This window comes from Falco rusticolus, chromosome 1, assembly GCF_015220075.1.
Source record: "Falco rusticolus isolate bFalRus1 chromosome 1, bFalRus1.pri, whole genome shotgun sequence".
NCBI classification, from domain to species: domain Eukaryota; kingdom Metazoa; phylum Chordata; class Aves; order Falconiformes; family Falconidae; genus Falco; species Falco rusticolus.
In genome coordinates, this window is record NC_051187.1 from 53174931 (window position 1) to 53188445 (window position 13515).

Here is a 13515-nt window from a genome sequence, read left to right on the forward strand (position 1 = left end):
CCTAGCCCACAGACTGGCATCTGACAACAGCCAGTCCCGAAACAGTAACATGAAAAAGACCCTTACACATTCAGTCACAGAGGAAAACAAATGAAATAGTCATTTGAGATCTGAGTGTGTGAGGCCAGGCTGTATAAGCAGAGTAATTGACCTAGAATCCCAGCATATTGCTGAGTTTTATCTCTGTAGAGTACCAAGGGGCAAGCTTTTGTAATTCATGTCTTACTCTTCAGGCAGTTTACAGTTCACTGTATTTTCCAGGAATTCATAGATACTTTTCTGTTGTAGTAAATTCTTTATGAAGAAACCAGTCAATCATTGCAAAAACATTATTGTGGATTTTGTGCAATGTACAGTGTAGGTATCTCCATTTCTAAGATGAAAGCAAGAAAGTCTAGCTGTTTGAAAATATTTATTTTTAATGTTTTGTTAGTACCAAAGCAGATAGATTCTGCATTTCATCTAGAAAGGCTAGGAAAATAAGATTGTTTCTGGAGAATGAATTTTGTCTTTTTTTTTTTTTTTTTTTTTTTTTTTATAGTGGTGGCAGTAATATTTTAAAACCCTTCTGCATTTTATATTAAAAAAAAAGGTTAAGAAACCCCATTTCTCTGTCCAAATTTCTGACCTAACATTTTGTTGTTTTTCAACACGGCGTGCCTTTGATATGCAAACATCACTGTTCATTTGTGGTATTTACCAATTCCAGAACTAAGATATTTTTGCTTACAGTTTTTTCACCTTCCTACTAATACTACTTATATTTGGCAATGGGTACTTACCATTCCTTTAGGTGGTAATTTTATTTTAACTTTTGTAAAGAAAAGAAACAAAACAAGCATGAAGGCTATGAAGGGAATTTGCCCTGTGAAGCTAAAGAAGGCATTCTCATTGCAAATGGAGGTTGAAGAAGTAATTGAAGACTCTGCTGAAAGGGGAGGGGATTAACAGTAGGAAAGACTTTAGAGGGAATCTGTCTCACAGAAACATCCTCATGGATCTCCCTTCTTGTTCTTCAGCATATGCTGGGGTTTCAGATAATTTGTGCACCTGGAAAGAATGAAGGCAGTGGTGCTAGGTACCTGGTCACATCAGTAGAAAGATGTCACAGGCTCAGCCCGAGGGAGAATTTTGGAGAAAGAGACAAATATAAAATACAATCTCAACGAGGAAAGCAGTGAGATCTGTATTACTAAGGATTCCAGTCTGAGAGGTCTGTGAAAATATGAAGAGAGCATTTTCCCCATTCCTGCCCCAGGAAGGCGGTTGTTTTCAAATAGTGTGTAATGCAATAAGATTGGAATACTATTCTTTAAAGATCCTGGGAAAAAAGGGATTATACCTGGAACTCAAAAGGCTGAGCTCCTTGCAGAAAGGCTACCTCCTGTATTGTAAGAGGGGTAATATTCTGAGATAATGCCCACCTGTGCATATGGACCCTGGATTCCTACTATCTCCTTTAAACAAACTAATTCCATTGACACTTTCCTGCACGCACATTTTCCAGAAATAAATATATGATGACCGGTGACAAAGATGTGTTTGAAACCATAACATTTTCAGATCATTTAAAGTTTTAATGCAAGTTTAATATAGATTCATAAAAGAATCATGCTCCCTTTAATAGATTGCAAATGCGTATAATTACCCTGAGGCTGTTTTCAGCTGCCTGATGATTATAATATTCTCAAGCCTGTCTCCAGACAGTCCTAAAACTGTTTATTACTCATCTGGCTCTTTGCCAGCTTCCCATACTCATTTACTTCACTGTGCCTCAATAAACATATAATTAATTCAAGCTTATTATTGAACTTTTTTTTTTCCTTTAGTATTTATTATGTCATCCTGATAAGGAAAGGAACATGTATTTCTCATCTGTGTAACTTTAATGTGTCAATTATATGGTAAGTTAGCATCTGTTTGTGAGAACTTTTGTTAACAACTTGCTTTTTCTGGTTGACATTGCCACCAGAAATTGAATATATAATTTGGTTGACCTTAAAATTATTCAACTTCTGAGATAACTGAACTATTCTATAAAATGTCTGTAGTGGAACAATGGCCGTGCTTTTGCTTTTCAAACACATAATAGTTGGCGAAATGCATTCCAGGAACTGTAAGTGAATATGTAGGAAGGTAAGAGATGGTTTCTCATTCTCTCATGTTTGTTGTCTTTAAGGATGGAATGTATAAAGTATTTGAAGGCTTGCCCTCACAGCCGTCTGAGTTGTATTAGTAAGGAAGGAACACCAAATATTTTATTATATCTAGAATTTCAGTGCTGAGGTCAAAATAAAACTGTAAGTGTTCTCCTAGTATCTGTGTAATGGGTGATAGCTGTAAATGAGATGTTATCTCAAGGTTTTGCGGAGGCATGAGGTTTCTCATATATGTACACAGTCTGCAAGCATCAGAGGAAAAGTGACTTATTTTAAGAGTATTTGAATATCTGAACTGTATGCTAATCTCTACTACCATTTGTGATGTTTTTTCAATTCTCGACACACTGTTTTAATATCTTCTCAGAAATACTAAAATTGAGTTTGTAAACTGGCATTTTGGCAGCTAAATAAATGAACTGTTACCACATGAGGAAACTATTGAACAAAGCACTTTGCATGTTGAATAAATTATACTGCCGTTGGAAAAAAGGCATGAGTTAGGCACAGTAACATCAGAAATGCCAGCTATTATCATAAATTGAAAAGAGAACTTTTCTAAGAGTTTTAGCCAATCAAGAAAAAGAGGAAGTAATGATTCAGAAAAAAGCTAGAAAATATTTATTACAGTATTTCTAAATCTTAGCTTATCAGTGTCACTTTTATAGCTTCTGTTCACAGCACAGTCCACTCATAAAATATTCCTGTTTCTATAGTATAAACTTTTTATCAACTGAGAAAATTATTAAGGAGCAGATTGATGCACAATCAGATAACAATTTCTCTGCAGTAAGGTTATCACACACATAGTCACACTTGGTTTATTACCAGAATGCTATTCCTCACCCCCTCCTTGGAAGGGGATGCTTGGTTCCTCATGCTTATGAAAACCAACAGGGAGAGTTGGTGGATCATAGACAGAAGTGTAGTTCACTTGCTATTAAATATAGGTATAGACAGAGGTATAGATCTGTGCTGTACAGTTGTATAGGATTTAAGTATAATTTTTGAAGTTTGGCACAAAAACAGCAGTAGGGTCTAAGCCATTATAATCTTTGGAGACACCAGGCAAGGAAATTTTTATTTCTTTGTAAGAGGTTGTTTTACTCAAAGGCAACTCCTGCCTTTTGGAAGTCTCTAATACAAACTATAGTAAAAAAAAAGAAATTGAATGAAGAGTTAGAAAGCAGGTTACACTTTCAAAAGTATGTGATTATAGAGTATATTGCCTTGTCAGCCTCCACGGTGAGGGGTGATCACAATCTGATTCCCTTGTCATTTTTGAGAAGCTAAGGTAGCAGCTGCTGCTCTTAAGGATTAGCTCTAGCTTCAATTTTATTTATCTTTTTTATCCTTTGCTTTTTCCTTTCTTCCTTTCATTCCAGTTAAAAAAATGAGAAACTCAAAGGAAAAATCATGTGTCAATCACCAGTAATGTTGGAAACTTATGTTTTGTAGGATTTAAGAACTGTAAAAGTTAGTATCTCTCCCCCAACATTGATTCAGCTGTTTCAGACTATCTATATTGACTTATTTGAAGTATAATCTCTAATAATTTTGATATAGGACAAACTAGAAAGTAATTGATGGAAATGGCATTTGGATGATCCTTTAAAATAAAAATTACATAGGCGTTTCAGTAGTACCACAATAGATTCATCTCAATAAAATTGAGCTTGTTTTTATTACAGTTGGAATTCTAAATATCTTCAAAAAATAAAAGAATATATAAATATATTTTTCTTCCCTTTTCTCAGCTGGATCATTTTATGAAATTTGAGAAAATTTATTGTCCTTTTGCATGTGTGAAGTATCAGAAAATTGCAAGCAAGGGAGGAAAAACTGATCATTCTTACCATTTATATATTTTCAGTTTCCCAAAGAAATTTTATCCCCACATGTTAGGTTCCAGAACTTTTGATAATATAAATGAGATTTCATATGTAATTAAACATGTGAGCCTGAATTTACTGCTACTATATTCTCTGAAGCTAGATAGTTAAACTAGCTCAAATAGCTACTCACTCTCCGTTCCTAAACACTAATATGAAGAAGCTACGTAGAATTTTTTTAGTATTATTAGTCTGTTTTACTTTGGAGGTTCATTGAACTACATATAAGCTAACTAATAAGAGGGAATCCCACTCCTGTGAAAGTAGTATGGACTGGTTTTGAATGATTATGCCAAACTGTTGTTTTCCTCAGTCTAGATCTTAACCATATTAATAAATATCAGCACATGCACAGGAATGTGAACACTGCTCAAGGTTTTAAGCAGAGCAGTGGCACCATCATAGTTCAGCTGGAGCTGCGCATCCCCCTTCTGTACAGTGCATTTCTATAATTAATAGTTGCTGTCATTTCAGCCATCATTGTGTAAGGAAGAATCACTGTGCTAGTCTTATAAAGCTTTCTTGCTAAGAATTTGAACAGTGTCATTTATTATACAAAGGCTTTTCTCATCAACTGTACAAATAAAGTAGTCTTTTGTGTAAATCAGCCAGTGAATATTTATGTCGGGCGCATTCACCTTTACTGCCACAGCTGAATCAGTTGGTATTTATCATCTGGATACTGTGAGGAAAATGTTCTCAGATCTAAAATGGTATGAGAAGGAGGATGAGCTAATGACTGTAAACCCGTTTTGAAATAACCAAAGTACTAAGTGAGCACCATGTAATTTAGATGAAATACACTGATGGAGGTGGATAGATTAATTACTGTTGGTGAATAGTGCCATCTTTCTTTTCTCCTGGTCATAGTGTGATCTGAAATTTTTTTAGGAACTTTACATCTGCTTCTAACTTGTAGATTTCTCATTTATAATAAGGTATAAGAAGTACTTAGCATGTGAATTGTTTATACTTTTTGTTCATTTTGTACAGCTTATAAAATCTTCACTGCATATACATACTGGTTTTCCTATATGAGATGCCTGAACCCTGGCATATTTTCTTCTACAATGTCCTGATTTTATAAAATCTTCACTGCATATACATACTGGTTTTCCTATATGAGATGCCTGAACCCTGGCATATTTTCTTCTACAATGTCCTGATCATTAAGCTTTCCCCAAGATGGAGTAGGAGATTTGCTCCCTCTGAAATTGTTCTTCTGCATTGGAACAGAGATAGCAAAGGGAAGTGACGCAGGGCCAGAGAGAACAAAGAAGTGAGAGGAACATCTGATCCAGTGACTAAAATAATACCTTGTGGAAGAACCATGTTTTATTTTTTGTCTTAAAATCAAGACATGGAAGACAGGAATCTTCTTATATACAGTGTAGAGACCTCAATGAAAAGAGAGCAAAGACAGTTTCTTCTATATCTGGTGACAAGGAAAGCCACAGATTTTAAATCCTCCTGATCTTCTGAAAATACTGACTTCTTTTCCCTGTCACCTGGCTGGGCACATTTTCTGTCACAGAACGACTGAGCTTTCCATTAAATAGTGCTATTGTTTGTGTTAGGTGAGGTCTGACTGTGCTCCTGCCAGGCTGGTCATTTAAGGCGATTTAGATATAGGAGCTGTAGTCTGTGAAGTGCGCTTAACTCTGCACTGAGCATGCTCTGTAACACCATGTAAGATACCTGTTTGTTGCGGTTTCTACAGTATCAAAAATATTATTCAATGAAAAGACAATGTGAGTTTAGGTGCTTGCACTTGATTTGACTTATACTTTATTTTCTAAGTTCTTTCTTAGGACAGGTCCATAGTAACTGACTCAGTAAGGACAAGTCTGTGGTAAGGCTGGCACCTGAATTCAGATCTTGTCATGAGTGGTGTTACGCTGAGTTAACTCCATTTGAATATAATCAGGCAGATCCTCAGAGTTTAGGAGGCCATGGGCCTTGTGGTTGCCCATGCAGGATGCTCTACACATAAAATTTAGCTGTAGCTGCAGCCAGTCTAGTGTGTTCAGTGCTGGACCTTCTGTGCACCAGCAGTGCAGAGCATAAGACCTTCCTATGGATGTCTGCCTTGTGGTGGCATGGTTATGTATGGGTAGACAGGGAAGGTAATTTCCAAGAGTCCTTGATAAATTTTGCTTGCCTTCCTCTTTGTTTATTAGACTTTCCAAGCTGACTTCATAATATCTTAAATCAGCTACAAGTTTGGTGAAAAAGAGAATGTTTGGTAATATCTCTTTTAAATTTCCAGCCTGGTTTAACCCTACATCTGATGTGGAGTATTTGACTGCAGAATGATTCTATGTTCTTGTGCATGAATGTGTAGAGTGGAAGTGATGACTGTACGGTGAAAAAACAGAAAATGTAATGCTAATAGTGACACGGAGTCAGGAGAGGAGATAGCAGCTTTGGCTCTTGCATTGGTTTGTCTCTATGTGGTAACTTTGGCTTTTATCAGTAAGGAGGATAATTAATATTGGTGATAATGGGCAGCTCTTCTGCATTTCTGGAAATTACTGTGACTCATCTGATTTAAATTAAAAATAGAAATGTGTCTTCTGGCTGGGCAACAGGTTGGCTAGCAAATTCAGGGCAAGAAACACCTGTGTTCCAAACATGAACAGTCCTGTGTCTCCGCAGCAGAGCCATCTGTACCACAGGTTGCTTGCCAGATTTTTCTGCAGAAGGAGTTTACGTATTAGAAAGATTATTCCAGAGTGCAGTGTGGATATGTGCCACTTTGAGACAATCCACGCAGGAAAGATAATGCTGCCCATTCAGTGGCAGCATCTGTTCTTTGGCATACGCTTTGAATATGATCATTGCTAGTGACTTGCTGCCGAAATATTGGAAGCACCGTCATTATTTAAATAGCATTTAAATAGCAGGGGTTTTTTATGTGCTCTCTGCTGTTTCATAGCAGCAGGTGAGCATCACCAATGCCTCCATTCTTCTACTGGGTAAACTGAGGTATAAGCAAAGTCTGTATTTGTTTCCTGCCCACAGCTTTTTGTTGTATCAATGCCAAAGGCAGAATTAGTAAAGAAGTTTTATGAATCCTGCTTTGGTATCTTTTCCGTTAGAATCATGCTGTTCTTCCAAAAGTGTATCACATAGATACCATACTGTTGGTACGGTCACCTAATAAATGTAGAACTGTAGAATAATACTGGACCTCTGTGCCTTTTGTCCCTTCATTTGGTGAAGATTCAAGATAATTGTTTCATTGTTTACATTTGCGGATATTCATGGCAAACAAAGCCATTTGATCCCATAATCTGGCTTCTGGGACAACACAGATTATACAGAATATCGGCTAATAACTCCAGTGTGTTTATAAATTCAGGTCAAGGGAGATTACATTCTTGTTTTGAAAGGACAAATAAAACTTTGTTTGGTGGTTCCTGCTTACCCTCTTCTGGTGTTGGAGAAGAATATATGGATTTATGCTATGGAACTTTAAAGGGTTCTTATAGCCTAAGTACCTTTTCCCCTTGATTGATAGTGTTCCCCCTATATTGATAGTGTATCTAGATCCTATCTTCATGTGTTCCTTTTACTTCAATAATTTTGACTCCAACTGGGCAGTTTTCTTCAGTTTTTATTTCATTTGTCTGGATGTTGACTAACTCAGAGCGGGTGAGCATCAGAAACTTTAGAATGAAGGGGTTAAAGTGGAAAGTAGTTATTTTATTATTTGCATAAAACTAGATGTATTTGTAGCAGTTCAAGTAATCTTGTCGCTTCTTAAATTGATATTTAAAATGCCAAAAAAAAAAAAATTCTGACATCTCTGATTAGATTGAATTTAATTTTCCTGATTTAGATATTAAATAGAAGCTGTAATTAGTATCTGATTCTCTTATGGAAGTTTATTTTTAGGGTAAGCATGTATTTTATTCATGTTTAAACTATTCTTCAAGTGTTTAGTTGTGCTGGTATTTCAGCAGTGTCTGAAGAATGGGGTTGCAGTGCTGAATGCCTGAAATAGCCTAAATGCCTAAAATAATATTTCATTCCAATTCATGGTATTTTAGAGCTCTAGACAAGAGACCCAACTTGCTGATTGTCCAACTTCCAAGACTAACTCTGCTGAATTATTTTCATGGACTGTTTGATTGTAAACCGTTGTAATTTGAAGTATCTTGGTAATCTGGTGCTGGAGGAAGATGGCTATCTCTAATACTCTCTAATTAGTACATTCTTGCTGGGGAAGACAGGCAGAGCTTTTTTCTAATGTAAAGACTGAATTTTTATTTCCATATGCAGCTGTTTGTGGCCAACAATAAGCAGATCAAGGTGTGAATGTCTAAGCCTCAGATCTTCTTGATAGGGCTGCCGGACTTCTGTAAAACTCAGAACTTCTTAGATAGCTTATTTTGCCATAACCTGAAGTCAAGCATCAAGATCACCTGTGTTTGTCAGAACCTTTAAACTTCAGAGTATGTTGAGCTCCCCAGAACTCTGAAATTATAGCTCAATAAGAAGAGTATTCACTTGGCTTGGAAAAGAGGAAAACTTGAGTTATAGTTTTGATACAGTTTTTCCAGCAAAGTCAACACAAAGACTTCTAGCTCAGGTATTTCCATCTCTTCCCTGAAGTCCCATCAGGTCTAGATGCTGGAGTATTCCTGCTAGGCTCCCTTGGGGCTGAGCAGAGTTCCTCTGCCGCGGTTACCAGCCACACCTTAGTTGCATTGATCTTGTACTTTCACCATCATAGTTCCCATACTAAATCCACGTGTGAAATTTCCACAATATTTTCAAGGGTGTATCACACAGGTTTCTCTGTCATGTTGCTGATGCTTTGCTGCAGGGGAGTCACATAATTCTCCCCCTGCAGCGTGGACCTCTGGCCATGTTAGCCTCATGTTTGCAGGACTAACCACAGCTTTCTGTGGTTAGTGAACAGAACAAGACTTTCTGATAAGTGAACAGCTCAAGCTTGACTTAGATACATTAAGCTACATAATCTTGCAGTAGATAACATAATTTTGAGTCCTGCAAAAGGAAATTATTTGCTTCCTACCTTTTTCTCCCTCTGTTGCCCTCATACAACCTTCACTCAAAAGAAGCACAGTGTTACAGTCATAGCTTCACTGCTTTTTATGGATTTTAGTGTGAAAGTGCTTTAAGAAAAATAAGGAACAAGTGTGATGATTGAATGACCAAATTAGGAAAGTTGCTAGAAATTTTTCTACATTTGTTTTCTAGTGGTTCTTTTGGACAGTAGCTGATACATAGCTATTCTCTCCTCTGTTTAAGTATTTCAAGAAATGCCATGAACGTAGGTCAGGAAGATATCCAATTAATATTAAGTGAAAGCCCACAGGGGTATACCTGGCACTGAACAAAACACTTCTGTGAAAGGAATTGAACGGTTAATTGTGTCTTTTTTCTACTTACCAATTAAAATCTTATTTGGCTTGTGATTTTCCTAGATATCCGTGGAATACAAGAGTTTTTGGACAAAGTGTCTCAACAGGGAATGGATGTAGCACTGCAGAAAGTAGAAAACAACATCAATAAAATGATCACAGGGCTCTTTGCCACTATGCGAATAGAAGAACTGAACCGCTATCGGGATACTCTGAGACGGGCTATTCTTATAATGAACCCCTCAACAGCCAAATCATTCATAACAGAGGTATGTGTTTATCACTGGTAACTTCTTGTTTTGTTGTCCAAGACTGCAGCTGTTTGTCAAAAGATTTAGCTTATTTGACTTCATAAAAACAATCAAACAAAAAAAAACCCCTAGAACCCCAATTAAAAATTTAAATATTCTCTCTTCAAAGATCATCGTGCACAAGGGTGTTTTTTCATGCTCATAAATGTGCATACAGAACAGTATAACTACATTCTGTGTGAGCAAAAGCATTTGGGAAATATGCAGAAGAATTAGCCATTAAACTTCTGTTTGAAGCTTGTGGCTATTGTATGGCTATTTCCATGCTCATTGTGTCTCTCACTAAAAATTCTTTATAACCGACAATTTTATTTAGTTATATGTAATGTGTATTTGTTGATAAAATGTGTTTACCTGATTGGCATTTATTTTTGGTATAAAATAGTATTTCATAATGATCTGTCGTGTACTACTGAGTAGTAAGGTAAAGGAATTTATGAAGGCTTGGATCTGAATGAAGAATTTAAGAGGATAGGCTAAAGTTATGCTACGTATTTAAATAAAAACTGAATGCCTTTTGGGAACATTAGAATGTGAGGGTTCATTTTTTTTCTTTTTGTAATTTTTTTTCTCTTTTTTTTTTTTTGGATAGGCATTCTGTTCTCATTATACACTGAAGCTTGCTAATTCTGAGTAATGAGGTTTTGTTGCTCTATCCAAATGTCTACAGTGCTTTACAAGATGTAAACAATTTGTGGGCATGTTTTAGATTATTCTGCACTGTTTTCATCACCAAGTCACAAATGTTTTATTTTTCTTAAGTGGCATTGTAAGATATTTAACATTTCAACCTAAAAGCAGCAGGGTTCAGGGCTCTAACTACAATAACTCAGTGAAACAAAACTTCTGTATTGTTTCTAAAGAGAAACATTCTTTTGTTAAAAAATACACCTTCTTATAATTTACTTTTACACATGCAAGCATAATAACAAAGTCACTGTCATCTTTTGAAGTTGCCATGGACATGTTGTCAAGAAAGTAAACAGTTTATTTTAGTGTTCTCACTTTGGCATTAGCCGCTCAAAACCCAAACCAACCAAACCCCAAGAAAAAAGCAATTAAACCAAACCCACAATCCTCCTCTTCTCCCCAAAACAATGCAAAACCAAACACAAAACAAAATCTAGCAACAAAAGGTTCCCAAAGTTCGTTCTTTCCTGGAGGCTGTAAGACTAACAGGAAAGGTCATTATCACCTTTTGTGAGTTGGGTTCAAAAAGAGAGCCTCACATCGGGTGCTACCTTACAGGTTTTGCCAGCATAACAGCATTTATTTGGAGTGTAATGTGTGCCTAGTAAAACTGACAGCAGGACTCTCAATAGGAGAGTTACTCAAATAGAAGTATGATTACTGCTGTACTTTTTTTCTGTTGGCGGCAGGGAATGACCTGTATAACTGCGCTCCAACACTCAGTGTCCATGCAAGGAGAAATTTGCTGGGATAGCTTTGCCAGTGGATATTAAAAGCCATTATTTCGCAGTTGAATCAGAAGCTGAACTGCGTGGTAAAGAAGCTATAAAGCCTATGGACTGCCAATGGGTTAAGATATTCCTAAACAATTCAAGTGTGGACATGCTTATTCCAAAGACTGTGCCTTGTGCATGACCAGTTTAACTTGAAAATTCAGTCTAACCTAGTAAATTTAGCATGTAAACCTTACTAAGTTAATAAGAAACAGCTACATATGCAGACAAGCCCTTGAGGTTTTTATGGCTTTCCTGCTTTTAGCTGCATGGTTGGATTCAGCTTTAAGCCTTCCTCCCCAGACCTGAAATAGTCTCTGCTGCTTGGTCCTTCAGATGGCTGAGTTGGCTGAACCCCCTCATTGTTTAGCTGAGAATATTGTTCATTCACTCTGCAACAGCTGTAGTAAGCGCAGGCTTGATTACTATGCAAGTAACAAGTTTTCCAGGGTAGTCAGACACTGGCCTGCGTAAACAGGCAGTCTGTAAATCGGAGGTTTCTTGTGGTAGAATTTCTTTCTTCTCTGAAATTCTTATTTTAAAGTAAGAATATTTTGGGGTTTAATTTCCTTTTTTTTTTTTTTTTTTTAAAGCAGCATTGCTTTTCTGATGTTAGATCCCTTCTTTCTCTCCAGCTTTTCTATCTCTAGAGCTTGCAAAGGTGAGATCTACACTTACATACTCAAGAAAATGGAGATTAAGATGTAAATAAAGTGTTCTGGCTATGGAGATTAAAACTCATCTTCTCTTTAACTATTATGTGTTAATTTTCCCTCTGTGGGGCATGAAAAGGCAGCAAGACTTGGAAGCAGGTATCACAGCATCTCTCCTTAATGTCTAAAGGATTAATGTAAAGTAAGAGGGAGGGGCCAGCCTAGTTCTCTAATGTCTTTCATTGCTTTGAGCAGGGGATGGAGGGGGCAGAACGGAAAAAAATCTGCTAAAATAGTGACATTCAGTGTGGCTAAGTAGTGCAGTGGTATGGAGCTAGCAGAGACTGGGATCTCTCCCCATATCAGTTTCTGGCAGCATCTTGGTAAATCCTTAGCCAGGCATTATTCGGTGAACTGAACTGAACATACATCGTTCAGTTTTTTTCAGTAGGATTAGGTCTTCCTGTACCCTTAAATAATCACCCAGGTCCCACAAGTGAAGTAAATTATTCCCACTGAATCTTTTGTGGTTACTGGAAAGCACCTCAGAACCAACCATCTTGCATAAAAATTGCTATGCTACCTGACAGCACTGGTGACTGACATGAACTGTATGCCACTTGTTAGCTTTTTGTTTTGGGATGGGAGTTTTTTGCATGTGTTCTTCTGATTTGTGATGGACTTCCAGGATATGAAAATCCATACAAGAGAAAAGGAAAAGGAATAGGTTGCCCTTGCCAGCTCAGCATGAGAGCAAAATTCCAGGGTCAAGTGGCAGAAAACAAAAGTAGAAAAAAGAGGAAAAATATCACCTGGTGCTTTAGCAAAAGAACAAGGACTCTTTGGACCAAGAAATTCCCTATCAGCATGTCAGCCATGACAGGAAGGCACCTCCAAGCAACAGTAGGAGAGTTTTAGGGAAGGTAAGAGAGAAATCACCCCTGTGTTGAACCTGTTTTGCAAAGTCAGGGCTTCTAAAACCAAGTGTGAGAAGGCTGGGTAGGAGGAGGAACAGGCCAGGAAACTCAGGTTGCAACAGAGGTTCTGCGGATAACAAAGTCACTTTGAGACACAAGGTTTTAGGAAGCAAGCCAGGTGTCCTCAGTGACGCCAGAATGCTGTCAATATGTTTCTGCTTACAACATTATTTCCATTTAGCTAAGGAAACTACCTTATCAACTGTGTGCAGAAATATGACTGTGGTGTTCTGTGCAGAGTCCAGGACCTGATAAGACTACAAGGGAGGGATGATGCAGCTGATTCATTTTTTTAGATATACAAGAAAATTATGTCTACTAGCGGAAGACTTTCATGGAAAATACAGTAAGCCATGGGTAAAAGAGCCCTAGCATCAGTTAGGGATTTTTGCTGGAGTTTTGACAGGAAAGTTCTGGAAGACCTTGGTCTAGGAGCTGAAGAAACTGCTACCTCCAGCTGTTAGTTCTTCCCCTTGACAGAGGGATTACCATCCCAGCAGTAAACTCAGCAGATGTGACCATATACTTTGCTGCCTCTTACTAGGTCTCTTCTCTTGGTTCTGTTGCAGGAATAGTGACCTCTTACAGAAAGAGGTAAGAACACATTTTAACTGCAGCAGTGAGATTCAGCAGTTTGTCTAAAACAAATTTCAGAGCACTGGAA

At 37.3% G+C, this 13515-nt stretch overlaps 1 protein-coding gene across 2 annotated transcripts in view; it reads left to right on the plus strand.

The window, feature by feature from the left end:
• The window catches only part of GRID2 (glutamate ionotropic receptor delta type subunit 2), a 730152-nt gene that overhangs the window by 425874 nt on the left and 290763 nt on the right, over positions 1–13515 (plus strand). For both annotated transcript variants that reach the window (XR_005103041.1, XM_037379411.1), the window contains exon 4: positions 9511–9716. Coding sequence is in view for 1 of the 2 variants with exons in the window: in XM_037379411.1 (XP_037235308.1) it covers positions 9511–9716 (206 nt within the window). In the remaining variant the exon portion in view is untranslated. The remainder of the gene's footprint in view (positions 1–9510; positions 9717–13515) is intronic.